The 24,310-nt window shown below is 38.4% G+C and overlaps 1 protein-coding gene across 1 annotated transcript in view; it reads right to left on the bottom strand.

The window, feature by feature from the left end:
• Nucleotides 1–287: 287 nt before the first annotated feature.
• Nucleotides 288–24,310, bottom strand: part of Sf3b3 (splicing factor 3b subunit 3) — a 258,058-nt gene continuing 234,035 nt past the window's right edge. Inside the window, exons 21-22 of the mRNA XM_067137901.2 lie at nt 12,528–12,725; nt 288–7,676 (exon numbers count right to left, since the gene is read on the bottom strand). Of these exons, the coding sequence (XP_066994002.1) occupies nt 7,536–7,676; nt 12,528–12,725 (339 nt within the window). The 3' untranslated portion in view covers nt 288–7,535. The remainder of the gene's footprint in view (nt 7,677–12,527; nt 12,726–24,310) is intronic.

Genomic DNA, 24,310 nt, shown 5'->3' with positions numbered 1-24,310 from the left:
GAGGTACATCGTTCAAAAACATCCTACCCAGCTCTCTGGGAGGAATTCACGATGAAGAGCAAAACTCTCATTCTCCAAACCTTCGCTGCAGAAGCACAAGTTTTATTCGTGAACATTTAAAGCTATCTTTTCATAAAATCATATTCTACTTGTGGCATAATTACTTATGACAGACTGTAAGTGAAAACCACAACGTTAAGAGACTAAATTTTTCTCAAATTAATTAAAATTTAAAGAAGTGGAGACTGCAAGTTTTGCAGTTAGACCCTTTGTAATGAAAACCCATATTTTATAAGTACATTTTATTACAAAAAGTAATCATCTGATGACACACACACACTCACTCACTACAAAAGAACTTACAACTATATACATTACATAACACTTAAGAGCAAATCAGGTACATCAATAATACAGGTAACATCTATCATTTTCAAACAATAGTTCCAAGAGATTTCAATGATTAAAGAAACTTGTCTTATGTTACAAAACACTTTTCTGAGAAAAGTGGCAAGTCAAAGGTGGCATTTTTAAACTAAAGAGAACCTCACCTTTAATCAGGAGAATTTTCACAGCTGAAAAAGGTCTTGGGAAAGAGAGTATACTTTGTCCATTAGGTACTACCAGCTAGCGTGTCCCTTCTCAGTTGCACCCTAGTCATAGTAAGGCAACTTGAAGAGAGCAAGAGAAAAGCAAGAGTTGCGACGTTCGATGATCAAATCATGCCTATACGCATATCTGTACTTGCTACTTAGGAAAGGTGGCATAAAGGGTGGTGGTGCAAAAAGTGCATCAGACCATCTCGCACGACTCGGTACAGCATGACAGTATGAACTACGTAGTATAGCACTTTGTGGCATGTCCACACTTCACTATCAAACACGTCTCACATGGCCAAATGGAAAATTAAGCTACTATGACTAGTTCAATACGTCATTAATTCTATACTCAGATGTAAATAATTTATGTACACACAGGGATACATTTCAGTAACTGTTGCAATAACTTGACGGGACTTGGACTGAGTACAGTCAATTGAAGGTGTATGCCTGGATCAACGAATCATCAATAATGAAAAAAGCATTTGCTGTAGTGAATATTTAGGAAGCAGCCAAGAAATTGGGCCTCTATCGGTGAATAAAGAAGGACATTATTCCAAACCTTGCGAGTTGTGAAACAATGGTTTTCCATGAAACTAGTTGACATCACCAGTGTTTTAGTAAAAGGGTATGTAAATAATGATTAATGTATTTTAGTGTATAAACCTTGGCAGGTTATCCCAGCTCCATTAAAATAATTTCAGTAGGAACCAAACGAAGATCCAACGCAAATCTGGATCTGTCAGCTAATGATCAACAACCTGGTCCAAGAAGTACTCATAGCTGAAAGTATGAACATTTAATGCAATATTGTTTCAAAATCACACCTAATTAGTAATTTTTGTTCTGTTAAGGGCTTCATGCATGAGATCTTTGCCTGGAGTTTGACAAGTTAAAAAAAAAGTCAAGGGCATAAATGTATACAGTATCAATAGACGCAAATTTAACTAAAGTGCTTTTCAAAGACACGGAGCATCTGCGCCACTGACAACATTACTCTATGGAAACACTGTTCTTATAAACTCTGTGGCAAACCTGTAGTACCTAATTCACAATGGAGCAACGTAAAACATTTAAGGAGAATCTCATGTGATGAAATACATAGCTAAAAAGTGATGCAAAATAACTTTAAAAAAAGGGCAAGCCTACAAAAAAAAGCCTTTCAAAGGAAGGACTCTAACCTTCCTGTGGTAAAGGTTAGGGAGCAATCATTTTTAACTTTTAAATAACCCTTTGTATCATCTGTACTGCAAAGCTGATACTGTATTAACAAAATCTGTTGGGTCTCCTGTAACATTTTATGTTCTTTAGATTTCTTCTTGAAATGGAAACCATATACAGTGGAACCTCAATTATCCATTCCCGGAATCTAAGTTTTCCCCGACAAGCGTTCAAATTATGGGGTCTCGCTAGCATCATAATTAAATCACGCAAAAATCCTGCCTTACCTGTCCTCGAAGGAATGGTTTCCCAAATCAACCATCCAGAAATTTCAATCCTATCAACGCCAAATCCTCGATCAAGCGTTTTTCAATAAACTTGATGCCACGAAAGGACGACTATGGCATACTAGTGTATCTTAGCGTTAACACACTGTCACCGAGATAATTAGAGCAAGTACTGTATTGGAAAAGCGATCAGCAGTGAACTTGCATAAGGAACCATCTTAGCATCGCATTCGGGCGGTACTGTTTAGAGAATATCTGAAATCATAAAGCACAGTGTGCCACAACAACTGTAAGGAGACAGCGCATTTCGACAGCTCTACTTTAAGATTAAACGAGTTTCATAAAATGTTTGCACTTGTAAGACGTCTACATTATGTCCAACTTTTCCAACTGTATTACCGAAAAGGTTTTCAGCAATGTACTTAGGGCACTGTATAGCAACTGGGCTTTCAGGCAGGTAACAAAACTGCTCCTAACACAAATCTAGCATTTAAATATCATACAGGATTACGCTAGATTCACAACTAAGTATTTATGTTATCAAGACCAGAACATATGTTGCAGCTTACAAAATCCCATGGGAGGTCTTGGGATTGCCCATTACTGTTTTGGTCCTAATATAAGACTGGGCATTTTAAGTTCCCGTGTTAAAACGTAAAAATAAAAAAAATAAAAGTCATTTTATATGCTGTACCCATCCAAATGGTATTTTATTGGATTTCGAGAAGTTGGTTTGATTTTCGTAACGCAATACGGGTCTACGCATGAGCAAGCACCAGCTGATTACCGTGCCATTCCGCTGCGGACGAGAGAGAACTGGGTCAGGCGATCAAGGTCACCGCACGTCACAGGGTTTACGTCACCTAGCGAGCCGGAAGCCAAGGGGAGTGACATTTCAGAAAGATCTGCTCCAAATTTGAAGAACGAATCACGTCGCAGAATAGCTGACGACCAATGAGAATTAGTGATGATGTTGGATGGTCGGAGAATCATTCTTGAAAGACGTCGAACAGAGTAGTTTTGGAAGAGAGACAGCGAACAGTTGAGTTTTAGAAGAGACGTCGAACAGTACAGTTACAGTGGAGAAAGCGAACAGTGTGGTTTTAACCGACTACAATCTAGTACTGAACGACGACGATATTTAAGAGCGCAAATTTAATTTTCCATGTAGACAATTCAGTCTAGTGCGATATATTATTGCCGCACATTTTCCTGGGTGGAACTTTCCAAACCACGGACAGTCAGTTCCCACATTACGTCAAGTGTTGCCGCAGAAATTTGTGGAATGTTCTAGTACGAATTACAAGGGAAGATTATCACCAAAATAGAATCTTGGAGAACAAACCTGGCCAAGGTACATCGTTTCATCAGTAATACAGTAGATTATTCGAGATTCCGACAACTCAACGATGTGCTGTAAACTGAGAAATGAGCTCAAGATTTGGAGCTTTCTGTAGGGTTGAACCTAAGTGTACATCTTTGCGCCAGTTAAGTACTGTAAGACAAACTGTTAATCTACAACGAGTGTGGATCAAATTTTAATAATAAATTTTAGTTTCAGCAACACCTACGAAGACCAGCAGTCATCATGGACCGACCAGAAAGGAAATCCTGGGGAACTCTAAAACACCGATGGAGTGATACTACGCTATTTGACTTTACAAGAATCCTGATGTGTTAAGCTGACGTGTGTGAGCCAGTACGATTAATTTGTTCATCTACAATCCACCATAATCCAGGAGGAATCGACATCTACATTCAAGACGCCCAAGATTTACATTGGAATAATAAGCACTCTTGTTACAGTTTCTTCTATTTCAGTAGATTGCTAGTTGGATTGTATTCTTATTTAATGAAATGTAGATTAGTTAGAGATGTAGTATTAAGTGGTGGTGATGGTAGAGTAGTCATGGATTCATAAACCCCATGTGTTAATGAATTTCACGAGGTTACGAGTAATTAAGGTCTTCGAAATGAATTACGGGGGAATGAAGCCTAATAATAAGAATGTGCGGCTTCATAAAAATCATGACAATAAGGACGCAATTAATTGGATTATGTTAAAATGACAATTAAATCGAAGCTTTGATAAAGAAATGATTTGTGAAGTAAGACTCATCTTAGAAGGGAAGGTGATAGCTGTGGACAGTAGGCAACTCATCAAGAAGATGCTTTTAGGAGTAATAATCAGGGATGTAATAATAATAATAATAATAATAATAATAATAATGTCGTAACAATTTAAAAGGGTTGTTGAGAATTAAATGTGAGCGACGGTTGTGATGATAAATTTTTATGATATTACGACACGGGACCGCTAGGGTACATGTTAGTCGTGTGGATATTGTGATTTACGGTGATATAATTAATTATTCAGGGAATAATAATAAACTTTCGCTCAACAACTTGTATTATGTAAAGTATGACTCTAGAATTATTTTTCTCTTTCCCTGAGGTTATGAGTGCATTCTTCGATGTATCCTTAACAGATGGTGATGATTAGTTTGATTTTTTTTATTCATCCTATTTTTTGTTATTCATCACAGGTCATGGTGAGTCTTTACTATTATCTGCCAATAATGCGAGGGTCTTCAACCTAATTCTGAATGGACACATAATAATAATAATAATAATAATAATAATAATAATAATAACCTTGGTAATATATAATCTGCTGGTAAATAATTGGGGGAGATGGTGTTATAGTGTGACAACTTATCCATGTGTTTCCTGAAGTATTATTTCTTTTAGTGATTTTTCTTCTGTGGTTTATTGTCCAATGAATTTTAGTTTACGTTGAATGCGCGTTTTGCTACGTGATACTATCTATCCACAGAGTATTAGTCAGTGTGGTTTATAAAAGGAATACAGTCGAACGTAATCTATGAAGGAGGGGAGATTTGCCAAGGAATTTCCAAACAAATTTGTCAAAGAATTCCTAATGGTATTGTAAAGAAAATTTTCTTATAAGATTGAGAGGTTTTTCTTACGATAATGTTCTGAGATTTTCCAAGTATTTTGCAAGTGGATTTTCTGAGTATTGAAAAATATTTTTAGAAGTAAAATATTACTGAATTCTCTAAAATAAGATAAAGGGAATTTCTAGAAAATAAATAATATTATCAGAGAAAGGACATGGTAATTTAATGAGAATTAACTGATGAGAATTTACTCAAACTTTTATGAGGTAGAAATAATTTTTAAAAATTTATCCCACAAGGGAATATTGTAATTTCATGATCTAGACATTGTCACTAACATTATGATTGGTCCAATGTTACAGTTCCATAAAGGGAGGATTTGACCTAGAGTATGACTTTGGATGGTGTTTAATTGAAGACAGGTCGAATCAAATGGAACCCAGGAGCATGCTGTGGAATTATATTCATGTTGCAAACCGGAATCAATCGATTTGAGTTATATTTATGTAGTTTTTTTCCTTTTCTTATGCATTGTCCAGACTGTTTTATATTTTAATAAATGTTATTTTGTTCCGATTTTTTCTTCATGTTATGTCACCTATGGCCCTGCAAATAAAAATATTTCTGAAGGTCTGTCCCAAAACAGTAAAGTTGGCCCTGCGAACGTTCCACCCTTTGGGACTCTCGCTTCGCTGACCGAGCGACCCCAAAGAAGGGGACAATGCGCACGTTACACTTAAATGTTTTTGTATAATTTCCAACTCTTAGTGACGTGCAGCGAGCATGATTTTCAGATGAGCTCAAGGTCACGAATAACCGTAATTTCTGAAGTTTTGATATTTTTTTCTCTTTCCAATTTGATTGGATTAGTGACTGGCAGAATTGAATATAATGCATTCGAGAACTTTTGAGAATCGACACTTACATTCAAAACCATGTTCTCGAGTTCAACATAACCTTTAAAAGTTGATGTAGGTATAATTTACGCAGTATAAGAATTCCAGAAACTATGAACAGTATACCGGAGACCAAATGCAATGGAAGAATAAGAAAAGAAGGGATTTTGCCATCATGCTGGGCGCTTTTTTATCTAATGTGCTTTATTTTATTACACGAGAGAATTAAAAACTACTTATGGTCAATTGGCTTGGCGTTACTAGATTTTTTGAAGAGTTTGGCTAATCAAAGTTGCTGAACTAAAAAGTTTTCACAGGAAATTGACAAAGTTTCCCCAGTAAAATTGAAGATACAGTATCAAGATTTTGAACTCTCATACCGGTAATTAATATTTGATGCCTGTTTTGCGGTCTAACATGCCTGTCTCATCGAGGGGGGCCGAGTTCAATTCCCGGCCAGGTCATGCATTTTTTTTTTTTTTGGGCTGGTCCCGGGTCCACTCAGCCTACATGATGAGAGGATTTGTCACACCGACCCTAAGTCACTTCGTAATCTGCAGGTCTATGGGCTGAGCAGCGGTCGCTGGCAGGCAAAGGACCATTGGGGCTCTAGTTTCATTTGGTTTAGGAGTTTCTGTAAGACTATAATTACACATATTTCATTTTTGTGGTGTTTAGCCAAATTCTTGATGGTTTTTATTCATGCCTGGATTCCCCCCCCCGTGTTGTTCATTGTATTTTTACGGTCCCTTCAAAAATGGAGATTCGAGGTTCCAACGTATTTTCAGTTTCGACTTATCGGTCACAAACTTACCATACTCAACCCACTTGGTAGGTAGTGTAACCGCCCAGAAACCAAACTCCAAGCAAAAAGTTCTGATATAAGAAGCATTTATTGGGCCGTGTGCCTTTCAATATATTTATAAATTAGTCACAAACTGCGTCCTATTCATTAACAGATCACATTGGAATGGCTTATTCATAGTTTCCCTTCCCCATGCACTGGGCGATCATCAAATATCCTGAACATGCAATCTCATTTTCTACAGACACTATCAAGCAGGAAAGTTTAACTGTAACCACCTGATGTAATAGTGAGGTTTTCTTGTTGGCCTAAACTAATTCAGGACAAATAAATACCTGAAAATAAAACATTAAATAACATTATATCCGAAATGAAAAACCTTGTGGCTATACTTTAGATGGTTGTCATTTTCTCCTAAAAATGACGAATTTTACTACAAAACATACCAAAGCAGAAATATGAAGAGTCAAATATGCGCCTTAATGAACATCACATTTCTTATATGAAGCTTTCAAAGAAGGAAAATGAAACAAAAAAGTAAATAGAAGAAAATATTGAGATCCACATGACACTATTGTTATGAAGTTTTTAAATCACTACCTCATGCGAATTAAAGTCAGGTGTAAAGCATTCACTCCTTTGAATATTTGTCGATAACTAGCAGAATCCCACTGCAGCGCAGTATTTAATAGTTCTCTACTTCAGAAATATTCATTTAACAGCTCAAATGTGTTTTCTAGAAGAATATTTGTAGGATTACAAGCTGCAGCATGTAAGGTAGACTGAATATCAAACTATGTACAATAAATGCAAATTCACCCGTCAGAGCAGTTCTTTGAGGGGGGGAAAAAAAATCACACACGCACTTAAAATGCATATCTTGTGCGAATGTCTTCAAGTTTCTTTGACACCTCACTGGGAGTCCTGTCTAAGTCATCAGCAATGCTCTTCTGTTTGCCAATGTCAATTGAATTGAATTGCTCACACAAGTCACCATCCAGGACATTCTGAAAAATAAATATTAATTTAACATTTTATACTAGTCCATGAATGTAACACACATGCACAAAACTATATCAGATAACATATTACCACTATCCTGAATCTTGCAAATATGGACTACATTATAGTAACATTTCTCAATTATACACCTATAAGGTACACATTTTCCTACGCACACAAGTCGTGCGGATAGTAGGATCACAAACGTGAACGGTGACAACCTCTAAAATCAGTAAATATTTTAGTCTCTGTAGCAAAAATCCCTTGACAAGACTTAAAAAGGACCCTCAACAACAATAAATACCAACATTATTTTCCAATCCCTATCAATGAACAAACTTTCCAATATTTCAAAACAGAACAGTCGACTTGATATTTTTGATCTTGCCGAACATTAAATAAAGCCCACATGCTTGTTAGGTAACCTAGTAAACAAGGGAATGAAAATGCAACTGGATACCATAACGTTAATTAAAATTTGGAAAAATCATTTCCCAACTCCATTTTCCTGGGTGTGGTGTACAAGCACTTGCCATCTCCTCCTGTCTTCATACATCATCTGTTGCAGTACATCCTCCCATTTGTGTCCTCCCCTCCACATCTGATCTCACAGTCTCTATCCAAATGTTTTCTTCCTACGAGATTAACGTCAAAATATTTTCTGGCAGGTCTTTCCCTGTTCATTCTCATTATGTGCCCATACAACAGATGTCTGCATTTCTTTACGACACTGGTAATAGAAACCTCAATACCAGCTACCTTCCTATTCACTTCATTTCTGATCCTGTGCTTTCTGGTAGTTTGGTTCATGGTTCTAATAAATCTCATTTTAGTTGCTTGGATTCTACTGAAGTCTTTGTTTAGTACGGTACACGTCTCTAAACCATACCCGAGGACAGAAACGAAGTAAGTGTGGTACATGACTGTCTTTTCTTTTTGTGGTATTTTGCAGTCCCAGTGTCAGTTCTTGACAGATTTCATGACCTTGTCCATTACTATTACGAACAGGAGTGATGACAGAGCACTTCCTTGTTGGACACCTCTCTGTTTCAAATCATTTTGATCATCCGTTGCCTATCTGGACACAGCTGTAGCACTTCTGGTATAGCATCTTGACTGTCAATTTAGTACTTTGACACATTTAGGTCTCCATGACATTCCCATATCTCATTTCGAGGACCACTATCACATGCTTTTTTTATCAATGTCCACAAATGCAATCACAAGATTTCTTCTGTATTCCCAGTACTTTTCTGTCAGCATTTTTACCGCAGAGATCCACAGTACTTCGACCTTTCCTGAACCCACGTTGTTCTTCCTCAAGCAAAGATTCCACTATCTTCATAAGTCATTTCTATGATCTTTTCCAGCAGCTTCAGTGAATATGACAACAGCGTGAGGCCTCTTTAATGTCCACATTTCCGCCGGTTGCCCCTTTTTGAACAGTGTGATGATGACTCCTTTACTCCAATCTTCTGGATTTGGTTTCTTTCCCCAATCACTAATAACACACTGTATAGCCGATTCAAGCCTGGTATTCCAACTGCCTTTATCATGTCTGAGCTGACATCAAAGCCTGGGGACTTACCATTTCGCATGCCATTTAGTACTGTTTCTACCTTTATTTACACTACTACCTCAAGCCATGTTAATGGATATTTATTGTTTATGGCTTTATTTACACTACAGTCATTGGTGGTGGTGTTCCCCCCCATCTCCATTTAACAGCATGGTGAAGTACAGTAGAAGTCTTATAGCGAGAATTCAGAACGGAAAATTTACTCACTATAGCAGATTGTTGTTATATCCCATTTTAGTATAAAAGTCTGAACCCCACCTAATACACATTAAAATCAGTATGAAATGGCAATCAGTTCGTTCAAAATTCCGCGGATGATATCCGCACGACGACTCACTTCTTTGTTATTTTTCGAAATCTGATACTACGTTAAAGTGTGTGTGTAATTTCAATCTGAAAAAAAGTTTTGTATTTCTCCGAATCCAAGATAAACCCCACTTTTTCCTCTCAAAAATTTTCAATCAGGCTCAAAAAGTGCACTGTAAAATAATATGAATGCCTTTGTTGTACAGTACGCATTTTTATACAATTTTTAGACGCCAAACATTGGCTTTTGTTATGCCGCATTTTTTGGAGGCTGCAAAATTATTCGTTATTTCCATGGGTTTAAGGACAATTAACTTAAAATTGGCATCATAATACCGAAGAGAACCCGTTAATTTGCCGGCAATACCTATTCCATGTGTCTCTACAATACGGCACTCCGTCAGGAAAATATTCTTGACGTCTATAAAAACTGTTACGGTACTTTTACTGAATGTCAGATATAAACCAGCTACGGCTACATGCATGTCTCGCTTGCCGGGTTCGGCCAACTTCAGTGGATAGCTAGGCCTAATCGCAGACGTTTAAGTCAACAAACGAGTTTATTACACCACGGTATGGCCTTTCCACCCTTGCATTTTTTCGTGCACATACCTCACAATTTCTTCGACTTCTTAAAGTGTCCTTGTTGCGGACCAATGAATGCATTTTTGTATATTTGTCTTCATGCTGACACCAAATATTGACTTGGTTAGGCCTACGCCATATTTTCTTGCGGCTGCACAATTATTCTATATTTCGAAGTGGTTGAAAACCATTACCGGTAACTTCGGGTACAGTTATAACTGCCACTGAGTAGCCGGGGCCTTTCTAAGAATTCGAAGGCTCGCATGTTTTGATGCCATTCTGTGGATTTGAGAAAAGTTTTTGTAGAGGCTAATAGAATCTCGTTCTTTCTTCACTATTTACCAGAGCTCCAGTGATGTTACACACAGGCACTGTACAACCGGTTGTCACAGCGAGCAATTTATAACATACAATAGAAGGAAATTTGATTGATCCACCTTTTTTCAATACGTAGTATGTTAATATAATCAAAACATTTTCATTCAGTACCGGTTTCAGTGTCTATGGACACCATGATCAGCTGAAACAGGTCGTATGAACAAAGATATACAAGTATGTAATACACATAATAGACTCTTAGTAAATGACATTAATAGGATGAAGTAAAATACAATGCTTAAAACAATATAAACAAGTTATGTGCTTGCTGCAAAGCATACAAAGGAACTGAAGATATTGAAGTATTTTCTAGTTCGACATGTGAACAGCCTTTCCGAAATTTAGCTAGACGCGAGAAAATATGAACTATCCTCTGAAATCAATGATGTACTCTGCCACATCTTGAGATGTATCACATTCTTACTTAATTCCAGTAAAACACATTAAAATTAGGAGATCGTTCACTTCAGCCATTATTTTTAATGAGTTAACAACTGCTATCGGCCACGTTATTTACGCATTTATTATGAAAACTTCTTATTCTCTTTCATTCGAATTTTCTTTAGAGAATAACAGTCGTTGGGTATTACTAATCTACTCTAACATCGCCTTCGAATGTCGACGAGAGCTCACAAATGCACATAGTGAGAAAACTATACCCACCAAAGATGATTGATCGCATTTTGTGGCAAACGTTTTGGTTTCCTTATCAAACAGCGTCACCTATCCTGACTTAATCATACTATACATATGACAAAAACATACTTCAAGCGCCACTAGAGATATGATAAACCTGAAATTTACATAATAACCTTCCCGTAATTTAACCAGACGCGAGAAAACCAACCAACCTGTGAAATCAATTATGCACTCTGCCATATCTCGAGGTGTATCCCATTTTTACTTAATGGCAGTATTCAGCATTAAAATTAAGCAATCGTTTAGTCAGCCTTTATTTTGAATGAGTTAAGAAATGTTATCGGACATGTTATTTACGCATTTATTACGAAAATATGTTGTCTTCCATTTCGAAAATTTTAACGGAACAGCAGTCGACAGGTATTACTAATAGACTCTGACATCCCCTTTTAATTCACAACCAAGTATTTTTTATTTTCCACCTTGTTGATACACTAAATTGCTTAAGGCAACTTACTGGTTAAAAGTGGTACGTTTTGTATATTATCAACATCTTCAGCCACATAACACCCTTTAGATGAAACATTTATGTATTGACAAAATATCAATGTTTTAGAAGAAGTGTCCTTAAAATTAAGTTTCATTCTCTACCATGCGGTTAGGGCTGCACAGCTGTGAGCTTGCATCCGGGCGATAGTAGCTTCGAACCCCAGCCCTGAAGATGGTTTTCCGCAGTTTGCCATTTTCACACCAAGCAAAAGCTGGGGCTGTACCTTAATAAAGGCCATGGCCGCTTCCTTCCCAATCCCATCGTCGTAGCAAGATCTATATGTCTGTGCAACGTAAAGCAAATTGTAAAAAAGAAAAGTTTCATACTCAAATGATAGATCACCTTTAAAGATACGCAACTATTGTACGTGAATAGGAATGCCTATGCAATTTCTTTTTTTGAACTTTTACATTAATTTTCAGTACCATTCCCGTGAAAGATAGGTTACAAGATGAATATGGCATTGCTCAATTGTTTCACGATGCACCATGCAGGACTCTGCATTAAGCAAGATTCCACAACAACACAATTTATGTTGGAGAATGGACAAAATCAGAATCGACTCATTGGTGCACCGGTAACCACCACTGCTGGAGAGACCTTGTGTGCATGGCAAGCAAAGAACAGGGTGAAGAAGCACAAGACGCCAGGTTAAGCCATGAAGCAGTGTACAGGCCTCATAATACTGTATTCCCTGACAAGACCAACTCCCATGTCAAAAAGCAACAACACAAAACATACGTAAGTTCACATTAAAGATAGAATGACCACATCGTAAAAGTTACAAACTTGGTGTTTTCTTATTTTCACCAGAATTACCTTAACAGGATAGTAGTACGAACGGAAGGAGAGATGATCTCGTCCACACAATGGAGGGTTTTCCGATCTCATATGCATTTCCAAGTGCTGAAAGAAATCTTGATCCTCATGTGAAGTGAATGGCACAAGAACACCAACTGTTCCAGATAAGGTTGTGTACACCAGAGACTCACTGCCTCCAGGAATGAGTGTAGCCCTCTGGAAGAGAGAAAAAATGTTAAGAGGGAAACAAAGATAAAGAGTAGGTGGATATATTAATGTCAAACAAGCATAGACAATCCTCAGTGCTTTAACCCTTTCAGGCACGCAGGTAAACTGCTATATATAACGATAAATTTTTATATTCTTGTTTATTTAAGACAACCTGTAACTAGTTTCTTTGGGTTAAATTTTTGTGTTTCAAAAAAATAACTGGGATGTATTGGTATTTGTCCAAGTGTATCTCGTATATCTGCCGTTTCTGAAGATGAGAATATTAAAAGGAGTGAAAAAGACTAGATAAATACAAAAGACCTTTCCACAGAGACTTATTCAATAACTAGGGGCCGTATTTTTTGGTACAGTGGAACCTCGATTATCCGTTCCCGGAAAATACGTTTTCCCGGAATATGCGTTCAAATTACGCGGTCCCGCGAGCATCGTAATTAAATCACGTTGTAAAAGTCCCGCATTATCCGTTCCTCGAAGAAACGATTTCCCGGATCAACCGCCCAGAAATTCCAGTCCCATCAATGCTAAATCCTCTATCAATCGTTTTTTAATAAACTGTATCTCACGAAAGGACAGCTATGGAATATTTATGGATCACTGCGATAATTAAAGCAAGTAGGGCCTACTGTACCGGTACTGGAAAAGCAGTCGGCGGTGAACTTGCATAAGGGACCATCTTAGCATCGCATTCGGGTGGTATTGTTTAGAGAACCGGAATCTCGAAAAATCATAAAGCAGAGAGTGGCCACAACAATTGCAAGGAGACACGGCGCATTTCGACAGCTCTGCTTGAAGACAGAACGAGTTTCGTCAAATGTTCGCACTTATAAAACGTCCATATTATGTCCAGGGTTAGATGTTTATATTTTGACATTTTTTCGATCGTACTGCCGAAGAGGTTTTTGGCACTTTGCTCAGGGCACTGCAGAGTAACTGGGCTTTCAGGCAGGAATCGAAACTGTATTTCAGTATTTTTGATATTATCGTCCATAATTATGTTAGCGAGACCAAAACGGACGTTGCACCTTACATTTTAAAAAAAGAAAGCCATGGGAGGTCTTGGGATTGCCTATTACTGTTTAGGTTCTAATGTAAGACTGGGAACGTTTTCGTGTTAAAATACCAAAAACCGCAGTCGTTTTATTTGCGCACGTTACATTTTAAATGGTTGGTATCATTTCAAACTCGTACTGACATGAGCAGTGAGCGCGCTTTCCGGATGACCTCAAGGTCACGAATAACCGTAATTTCTGAAGTTTTGATATTTCTTTTATCTTTCCAATTTGATTGGATTTGTGGCGCGCATAATTGAATTTAATGCATTCGAGAACTTTTAAGAATCGATACATACATTCGAAACCATGTTTTCGAGTTCAACATAACCTTTAAAAGTCGATGTAGGCCTAATTTGCGCGGTACGAGATTTCCAGAAACTGACTACGAACAGTATACCGGAGACCAAATTACAATGAAAGATTAAGAAATGAACGGATTTCGCCATCATTTTGGGTGCTTTTGTATCTAATGTGCTTTATTTTATTAGATGAGAGAATTAAAAACTACTTTTGGTCGATTGTCGTTTGGCTTGGCGTTGTTAGATTTATCGAAGAGTTTGGCTAGCGTAATCAAAGTTGCTGAACTGAAAGACGTTTTCACGGGAAAATGACGAAGATTCTCCCGTAAAATTGAATATAAAGTATCGAGATTTTGAACTCGCGTACCGGTAATTAATGCACTTTCGCGGTCTAACATGCCCGCCTCTCATCCAGAGGGCCCGGGTTCGATTGCGACCAGGTCAGGCAATTTTACCTGGATGTAAGTCTGGTTCCAGGTCCACTCAGCCTATGTGATTACCTTTAATTGTGGAGCTATCTAATGGTGAGATGGCGACCCCGATCTACAAAGGCAGGAATATCGGCCGAGAGGATTCGTCGCACTGACCATGCGCACCTCGTAATCTGCAGGCCTTCGGGCTGAGCAGCGGTCGCTTGGCAGAAAGTCCCACTGGGGCTGTAGTTTGGTTTGGTTTAGGAGTTTTTGAAAGATTATAATTATACATATTTCATTTTTGTGATGTTTAGCCAAATTGTTGATGGTTTTCATTCATTCCCGGATTTTCCGTTTTCCCGTATTGTACGTTTTATTTTCATGGTCCCTCGGAAAACGGAGAATCGAGGTTTCACTGTAATAGCGATAAGCACGAAATTTTTCATATCTTCTTTCTAGCCTTTATATGACCTTGTAGGTACCGTACCGTAACGTATTTTAGCGAAATGAACTCGCGAAATATCGCGAAATCTGTTTATTACGCGAATCGCGCAAATAATCACGAAATATACCCCACCTGGTAAGAAAAATGCGAAATCGTATCGGAAAAGATCTCTAATAAACGTTTAAATGCTCTTGAGAACTTGACTATAGTAGTTTCCTTCTCAGTTGATTGATAGCGCTGTATATTCTCTACACAAATGCACACAAAGCGATGAGCCCTGTGTATCGGAAGTATGTGTATTCAGTTCCGCGATCTCTAAGGCAGTCATTAAAAATCGATATCTGTTATCGATTACAGCAAATGGCGTTGTGGTCGTAGCAAGATCGGTTGTAGATACAGCAGTGCGCATTATACTCTTTCGCATTGAAAGTTCGCCACTTATGAACCTTTATCAGCGAATGTCCAACATTTAAGTACAAAAATGCTGAAAACTAAAGTCACAACAGTTTTTCCGAGGGCCGAGGAATACAACAGTGAGGCGTTCTATGTATTTGATGCTGCAAGAACGATTCTAATGTGTAAGTACTGTAATGTTCGCATTACGTGAAAACGAAGAGATGCGTGCGATAAATACTGTAGAGAATCAGAAACACACAAAAAGAAGAAGAATGAAGCAAATGAACATAATTTTAAGCGGCAAATAACAATCGGCGATACTTTACACATCGCAAAGGAGTTGAAAAGTGATAGAGAGCAATTTGTAATAGACACAACAAAAGCATTCATGCAAGCCAGCATTTCTATAGAAAAATTGGATAATCCTGGCATGAGGACATGGATGAATATAAAAGGGAAGATAAATAATACCGACTTTATTATAAAATATGACGATATTAGTAGGCCTATTCTAAATAAATCGCACCGAGCTGGATAGCTGCATTCGCTTAAGTGGAGGCAGTATCCAGTAATTGGGAGATAGTGGGTTCGAGCCCCACTATCGGCAGCCCCGAAGATGGTTTTCCGTGGTTTCCCATTTTCACACCAGGCAAATGCCGGGGTTTTAAGGCCACGGCCGCTTCCTTCCAATTCCTAGGCCTTTCCTATCCCATCGTCGCCGTAAGACCTATCAGTGTCGGTGCGACGTAAAGCAAAGAGCAAATAAATAAATAAATAAATAAATAAATAAATAAATAAATAAATCGCCTGGTTGAGTTGTAATAATGTTATTGTTTTTACGTCCCACTAACTACTTTTACGGTTTTCGGAGATGCCGAGATGTCGGAATGTTGTCCCACAGGAGTTTTTTACGCACGAATCAAACTAGTAACACGAGGCTGACGTATTTAAGCACCGGACTGAGCCGGGATTGTACCTACCAACTTGGGCTCAGAAAGCCAACGCCTTAACCGTCTGAATTGCTCATCCCCGGCCGGGCAGCACCAGCATATCCACGAATATCTTCCAGGGATATATGGCTTTGCAAAATGCAGTGAAAGCACGTCTGATAGAAGAGAAGAAAGAAGACATTGTTAGTGAAGTTTTAGGAGGATTTGCACCAAGTGTTCGCAAGTATTATGGTTTCCGACGTCTAATGTGGTCAGCGAAAGGGGCTGCTTTGTTTACAAAAACATACTTTCTGACTGTCGCACAACTCTGAATCCTGATAATGTTGAAACCATGCGTAGTTTTTTTTTTTACTTTGGAGACAAGTCACTCAAAATGTTAAAACATGTAGAACCAAACCAAACCCCACGGCACTTAACTCCCTGAAAGGACCTTGGCCTGCACTGTGACTGCTGCTCAGCCTGAAGGCCTGCAGATTACGAGGGGTCGTGTGGTCAGCACGACGCATCCTCTCGGCCATTATTCTGGGCTTTCGAGACCGGGGCCGATATCTCACCGTCAATAGCTCCTCAGTTCTAATCAGGTAGGCTGAGTGAACCTCGAACCAGCCCTCAGGTCGAGAAAAAAGTCCCTGACCTGGCCGGGAATTGAACCTAGGGCCTCCTGGCGAGAGGCAGGCACGCTACCCCTACACCACGGGACCGGCAAAAACGTGTAGGCTACGTATACATTCCTAACTTCCGCCTAAATTAATTTTGAGGTTTCAGTGATTTATATAGGCCTACCGATATTTATTTCTACAACATTTTGTATAATTGGTTGTTCTAAGGTTTAATAACAATTTAAAACATTACAAGTGTTCACTTTAAAACCCCTAATCACAAAATTAGTTAGATTTACCCCATACCATAAGGAATATTTCACAAGAAACATCGATCAGTATGACAATTTATTTCACGAAATACCTACCGAAATAGTGTTAGTTTTAACACCGAAATCAACAGTTTTATTTCACCAAAAAATAAGGCCCTTATCAATAACAGTGTATTAAAAGCTGTGTAGAACGCCAGACAAAAAATATAAAACATTTGCACTGGGATCCATTAAAGTACCAGAGCATTATTTGCACACCACTCTCTTTCTAAAATAAATCTCAGCACAAGCCTTGTATTTCGGACCAGTAGAATATTAAACATTGCTTGCCAGTCACACTCACCGACAATGAATTATATGAAGTTTAAACTCGGCCAAGTGCGAGAGGATTACTTTGACCGTCATCTCAAAAGCGACAACACATCGATCGACACGAGTCGACTCAAAGGTGCGAATTTTAACACATGCGCCAATGTTGAAAGATGCGGAATGCCTGTCCACCTGCTGAAGTCTTCATTAGTTAGGGATATCACTCTCCATAACTGGGCTACATACTAATATGACCACTAGTGAACTGCACAGATTATGCGCCTCATCCGCCAGTAAGCTATCACGCAACAAATATTCGCCACCCTTCGCTGTTTCACTTAACACACAGAACAAATTGCTAACTTCTGAATGGAATGCGAAATACAAGCGCAAAAAGGTTTTCAAGGCCATTTCTCGTTTTAATGCAACTTTCTCCGACCGGCCTCCTGTGGCAAGGGCTTCAATCTGTGTTGAAATCTGTTCCTTTCACGAGGGAAGAAAAAGAACATTTTCAGGGCTAGGAAAAACCTGATCGTACTACACGGTAATAGTGAAAAATCTGTCGCACAATAAGCAAGATTTTTTAAAAAATGTAGATTTTATAAGACTTTAACGGGGACTTCAAATTTACGATGTGCTAAGCAAGAAATCGCTTTAATGAGGAAATCCCTAACGAGGTGTCACTGCACTTTCTCACGCCTGGTTAAATTTCGGAAAGGCTATCCTCGTGCAAATTTATAGTGAAAAGGTACCACTCTACTGGCGCTTGAAATACAGTATATTTTTACGATGCATATAAAGGTTAGGTTAGATGAAACTGTTTGCCACAGAAGCCACTGGAGTGATACTACTAGAATTCTTAGAATGAAATTCAACATACGCTTTCATGTTTTCTCGGAATTAGAAAAAGAACTGACAAGTAAGCCGTAGTTTGTAAATCTGTGAAATCGCAAGTTTAGAACAAACTGATTACCATTTCATACAGATTGTAATGTGTGCGAGGTTCCCCCTAACTGACTTTTTTCTTTTTGGGAAAGATCGGATATAACGACAATCCGCCATACCAAGTACTTTTTTGGTGTTATGAATTCTCGGTATAATGGACTTCCAATTTACGTGCGCGATAAACTTACGTTAGGCGACACCGTTTGATGCATGAAAATGGAAACTTTTGCCACTAGCCTTTGGAGCGATGCTAGTACAATTTTCAAGAATGAAACTGACTACGAGTGTTCAGACTATTGGAATTATAAAATACGTGCTAATGAGTAAGCCGCTGCTTGGAAAACATCTGAAAACCGATTGCTGTTCATACTGATTTTTGTGTGTTTTTGTGAGAGGTTATCTTAATCAACTTCATGCAAAATCACGTCTAACATTATAGCCACCTTAAACCGAAGCGGTTTTTGCATTGATGGACAAAAATCGGTCAAAAAGCACAAACCAACTACAGTACAGCGTGTAGGATAGACATCATCTTGTTTTACTGCTGTCACCGTGTAAATGTGTGATGGTACAATGTATGTTAACACATTTACTGCCATATACGGTGCCTGAGCGGCGGTTGGACTTGGTTCTTAAACTAATAAATAATCGCTTGCTGGAAATTCGTCCATGTCTCTTCCCATAAACATGAATGACAACATTACAGTACTGCATACTGCTGCTAAATGGGAGCACTGACCTTCGCTGGATAGAGTACAAATGCTTGTTTTGAAGAGTAGCGAGAATGTATTCCGCGCGCTTTGCTTTCCCGCTCATTGCTACAATGGGTCACGTGTTGACTCGCTCAGCGATAGTGCTATGGAAACCCTAATAAACTGTAATTCAGGATCCGAACTGGATGACAGTGACGATGGTGAAGGATCCGTCAGTTATTCAGGCAGATACATATACAATTATAACGACAATATCACAATATAAACAGAAATCCGCCAGTGGCATTTATTCTGTTGATCAGCTAGCTTGTAACTGAATTCTGACTTACAGTTTCGATATATTTTGGTATACGGTACTTATTGTTCACGCAATGGAGAGAATGATCATGAGGTCCGGGATTTCAACGAGCAGTTCGTCAGGCCATTTCACCCTCCGAAGCGACAGCCTGCACCTGCTTACAACAGGACGGAGGAAGATAGCAATCTCTTTCCGATTTTCAAGGATGTGGTGGTGTGAACGCTAACATAAATACAGTAGAACCTCGATAATTCGAAATCGGTTAATTCAAAATCCCGCCTAATTCGAAGAAGCTCTCGTTCCCGAAAATATGAGATACGGTTTTGCATGTTATTTAAATTGTTTAATTCAAAATACGGATAATTCGTAATTCCAAGTACAATGTCGGCCCCATTACCGAAATTCAGACTTTTAATTCGAAACTGCCTTTACATTTTAAAACAATAGTAGGCTAGAGAGTAATTTCTACTCGAAATTTATCCGCTCCGCGTCAGAATAGAACGCGTCCTGGAACATGGAAGGGTAGCTTTCCGCACTTACACTCGCTTCGGTGGGTCTACTGTGCGCTTCACGATTGCTAAATTGAATGAAATCGGAATTCTTTTGTATTCAACCTTTTAAGGAATGCCGTAATATCACGCAACAGGCAGTGTGCGGAAAAACAGAATCCGCGAACATTGGCGATGCCGACAGTTGACGAAAAAGCGTAGCTCAGATAATAAATTTGTAGGCACCGAACAATACTGTCATTGCCGGTGAAACTGCATTGCTTTATTTTAATGCGAGCCCAAACGGTCTTATGGTTTTAAAGGAGAAATTGCCAGCCGGGAAATCGTACATGTAAGGGATGGGGGTCATAATAGTGCGTTGCAATGCACATGGAAGCGAAATACTTTATCCCCTGGTCATAGGAAAGTTCGATAAGCCACAATGTTTTAAGAGCGTCGGGCACTTTCCATGCCAGTACAAAGCATCTATATATATAAAATACGAGTTTTGTCTGTACATTGCTCAGAATTCGAAAATAATGGTATTTCTGTATCGATGATGTCCACAGTAACAAGAAAACGCAGTTTTTACTTTTCCATAATTTCTGTCTGTCTGTATGTACACGCATCACGAGAAAACGGCTGAAGAGAATTTAATAAAAATCGGTATGTAGAGTCGGGGGGTGAGCCGTTACAATTTAGGCTATACATTATTTTATTCACGCTGAGTTAAATGGTAGTTTAGGGGAAGGCCTAAAATTCAATTCTCAAATATTTATATTAGTGGTCATATCGATAAAAACTACATAACTAAAGTTATATAGAATTAAATTTCTGATCATTTAAGTCATGCATTTTTACCGTACCAGCTATAACACAGATATTCGTGAATTTGGATTTTTGTTGCTAAGTCCATATCAACGCAGAGCCACGACAAAATGGGTAAACAGAATTTAATGAAAATCGGCATATAGAGTTGGGGAATAAGAAAATACAGTTTAAGCTATAAACAATGTTATTCACCCTGGGTGAAATGGTAGTTTAGGGGAAGGCACCTAAAATTTAATTTTTAAATACCTATGTTCTTGGTCCTATGGAAAAGTACTACATAACAAAAGTTATAGAGAATATAATTTCCGATCATGTATGTTTTATTCAGTTTTACCGTACCGACTATGATAAGAGTGGTATTTCAGAACCGGAAGACAATAATGTGAAGGCCTACAATATCGAAAGCGCGTAAAATAGATCAACAATAACATTACACTGACCACTGTTTGTTGTAATATTCTTTGTCTCTTATGCTGACATTCAACTCCGATAGATGGGATTACTGCTGCATACCGAGTATAACAGCCTAACTGAATATTGGCGGGAAATAGCTGAGGAGTTAGATAACTTCCTTCTTTAGCATGCCAATCCTCTGGTTCATACATTTTATGATACTGCTGGTACGTAACACACTGGTTCATCATAGCATGCCAGCTATTCGATACCTACTGGGCGCGCTGTTTTGAATGAGCAGTGTGCGCACTTAAGTCAGAAGCTCAGTTAGTAGTAGTAGGAGTAGTAGTAGTATGAACTGGTCTGGAATTACAATTTAGCCCTATTCCAAATTATAGTACCACAATTCACCAAATAACTCAAAATTCAACCCTGGAAAGAGCCGTTTCTTAGGAAAAGCTTTTTCCTCTTCACTTTCATTAAATCTACATTAATTTTATTCCAAATTGGCAGCGAAGATGTGGTTTCATCTCTGGCTTGGAGGAAAAATTGCCTCCACGTCAGATAGTTCTTTCCCCCACCAGTGTAGTGAATTGAGATTTTCCAACTCATCGGGTACTCCCAGAAGACATAAGTAAACGGGCATAGTTTTTGCTATGGGACTATCCACTATTTGAACCCCCTCCCCCCCCGCCGAAAAAAAGGACAAAGATTGTTCACGGATCACGGATGTCTGCGCCTTGGTCATTCCAGCTCTGTAGCTTTGGACTGTCAGTTCAGCAGCATAGTACTGTTCGTTAAAAGTGAGAAAATGTGTGGGTTTTTTATTTGATCGAGTATTTCGTATGAAAGCATTGCTTTTAATCGCTCCATTCCTACTGACGTCATTGTAATGACCCATGTTCATTTCAGTTGGGAAAACCACTAAGAGAATATTTCTGAGAATCTATAAAGGCAGGCGGAGAGCGAGTTTATGCCATTACAATGAAAACTCCCCAAACTGATTGTGACTGACAGTAGGCAAGCTGGCCTACCATTACAATGAAAATTCCCTAACCCAGTCTTCATATGAGAAAATATGTTGGTGACTTGCCCGTCGCGCTTCTAGGGCAACTTTAAGAGCTATGCAACTTAATACAATCTTGCTCACACCGTTTACACTACCGAACCTAGAATTCTGTATAAAATTTAGAATTCCGTAGTGAAGCACAGGTACTTCAGCTAGTCTACAATAAAAATGCAAACAGTACAGAAATCCAAAAAATAATGCATCTGCACAGGGGAACCGGCATAATTTATCCTCGTCTTTGAATTGTGCGATTTTTTCTTTCTTTCGTTGCGTGAGGCTATGTTTGTCTGTGATTTATCTAAGTGCATTATTTGAACATTGTAAATGCACCTTGTTGGATACACTTCGGAAATAGTTTTTTCCATGGCATTTGAAAGGTTTAAGCTGTGAATCGAGGTGATTGCATGTATTAATGGGTCTTGGAATACTTTGTGATGCGGCAAGTGTTCACATTTCTGAAGTACGAGAGAAGTGCCATGGCGGGAAATCGTACAAGGATAGAGTCATAGGAAAGTTCGATTTTAAGGGCATCTGGTACTTTCTGTGTAAATACAAGGCATCTAAAATGCATAAAGTATAGTAATCCAATTAATAAAGCACTTGCACATGGGAGCCAGCATAGATTTCTCGTCTTAGAATCGTGGTTTTTTTTTCTTTCTTTTGTTGCGTGAGGTATGTTTAGCAGTGAGATATCCCAGTGCATTATCTGAATACTGTAAATGCACCTTCTTGGATACATTTTGGAAATAGTTCTTTCTTCATGGCATATGAAAGGTATAAATTGTGAATCAAGGTCAACTGCATGCAGTAACGTGCCTCAGAATATTTTGTAACGCGGCAAGGGTTGGTACTTCTGAATTGCGAATTGGCAGTTAATTCGAAATCACGTAATTCGAAGTCCGATTTTTTAGTCCCAACGACTTCGAATTAACGACGTTTTACTGCAATCACATGAGTATAATAATAATAATAATAATAATAATAATAATAATAATAATAATAACATTTATGTTTTGCGTCCCGTAATAATCAAGATCATAATGAAACGTAGCGGTGTCAGGAATCATTGAATAATAATAATAATAACAATTTTCTGATAATAACAATAATAATAGTGGAAATTTCGTGGATGAATGATTATTCTAATAATGAATTAAAGTGTTGACGACGACATCATTCAGTTCGTGATATTGGAGTAAAAATCACATTTTCCTGTATCTAGCTGGCTCAGGCGCGAGTCATGTTACTGTAATGCTTGGTTTGTTTATTTTCTGCTTGCGGGGCGAGTGGAGTTCATCGGCCGGTAATTCCCAATACTCCTAATATTATCTCATTCAAGACACTAACCTACTGATACCATGTGGCCGAGTTGGGCAGTATTTAGATTATGTGTAAATAATTTGTAGATATTAGTTCCAGTGGCATGGCATCAGCTGGATATAAAATAGAACCCATTCCGTGATAATGCTTCCCGAAATCATGACATTCTCATCCTGAGTGCCGACCCCAGGAAATGCAGATAGTCGGAGGTACGTCATCTAATTCAAATAGAGAAGGCGACGATAAACATGGTTTATCCTCGGGCTCTCGAGTCCTAAGGACATATGTTCGATCCTAATGCAATCGATAAGTGAAATATACCCCACAACTGTCATTCTTTTCCAGGATGAACATCAGCATATTGTTACCACTTGCGGTAAAGTAAGTGATTTGTTTGGTGTAACGTGTTATAAAATTAACTGTTGTTGCCAAATGTATCAAAATTCCGTGCGCCGGATGGCGCAATAAATTGCTCCTTCTGGCCATTATTTCAAAGGAAACCATTCTCATGATCTTTTGATTGTAGTTAGATGTTCTGCCCTTTGTAAAGTTAAATGTCACTTCCTAGTCCTATCATGGAGTCCTTGAATTCATGTTTACAATTGAGCTTTTTCCCATTTTAGTTTAGTTGCCCCGTTCATTCCCGCGTTCACTGATGCCTCTATGTTTATATATTTGATGACTTAAATAATGAACCGACACCCCTGAGATAAATGCTAGTCTGGGACTAGGGAGGTGGACTTGTGCAATACGCTGGGACAAATGAATTTCCAAAGCA

Source organism: Anabrus simplex, chromosome 1, assembly GCF_040414725.1.
Source record: "Anabrus simplex isolate iqAnaSimp1 chromosome 1, ASM4041472v1, whole genome shotgun sequence".
Classification (NCBI taxonomy): domain Eukaryota; kingdom Metazoa; phylum Arthropoda; class Insecta; order Orthoptera; family Tettigoniidae; genus Anabrus; species Anabrus simplex.
This window is presented reverse-complemented; position numbering and strand designations above follow the sequence as displayed.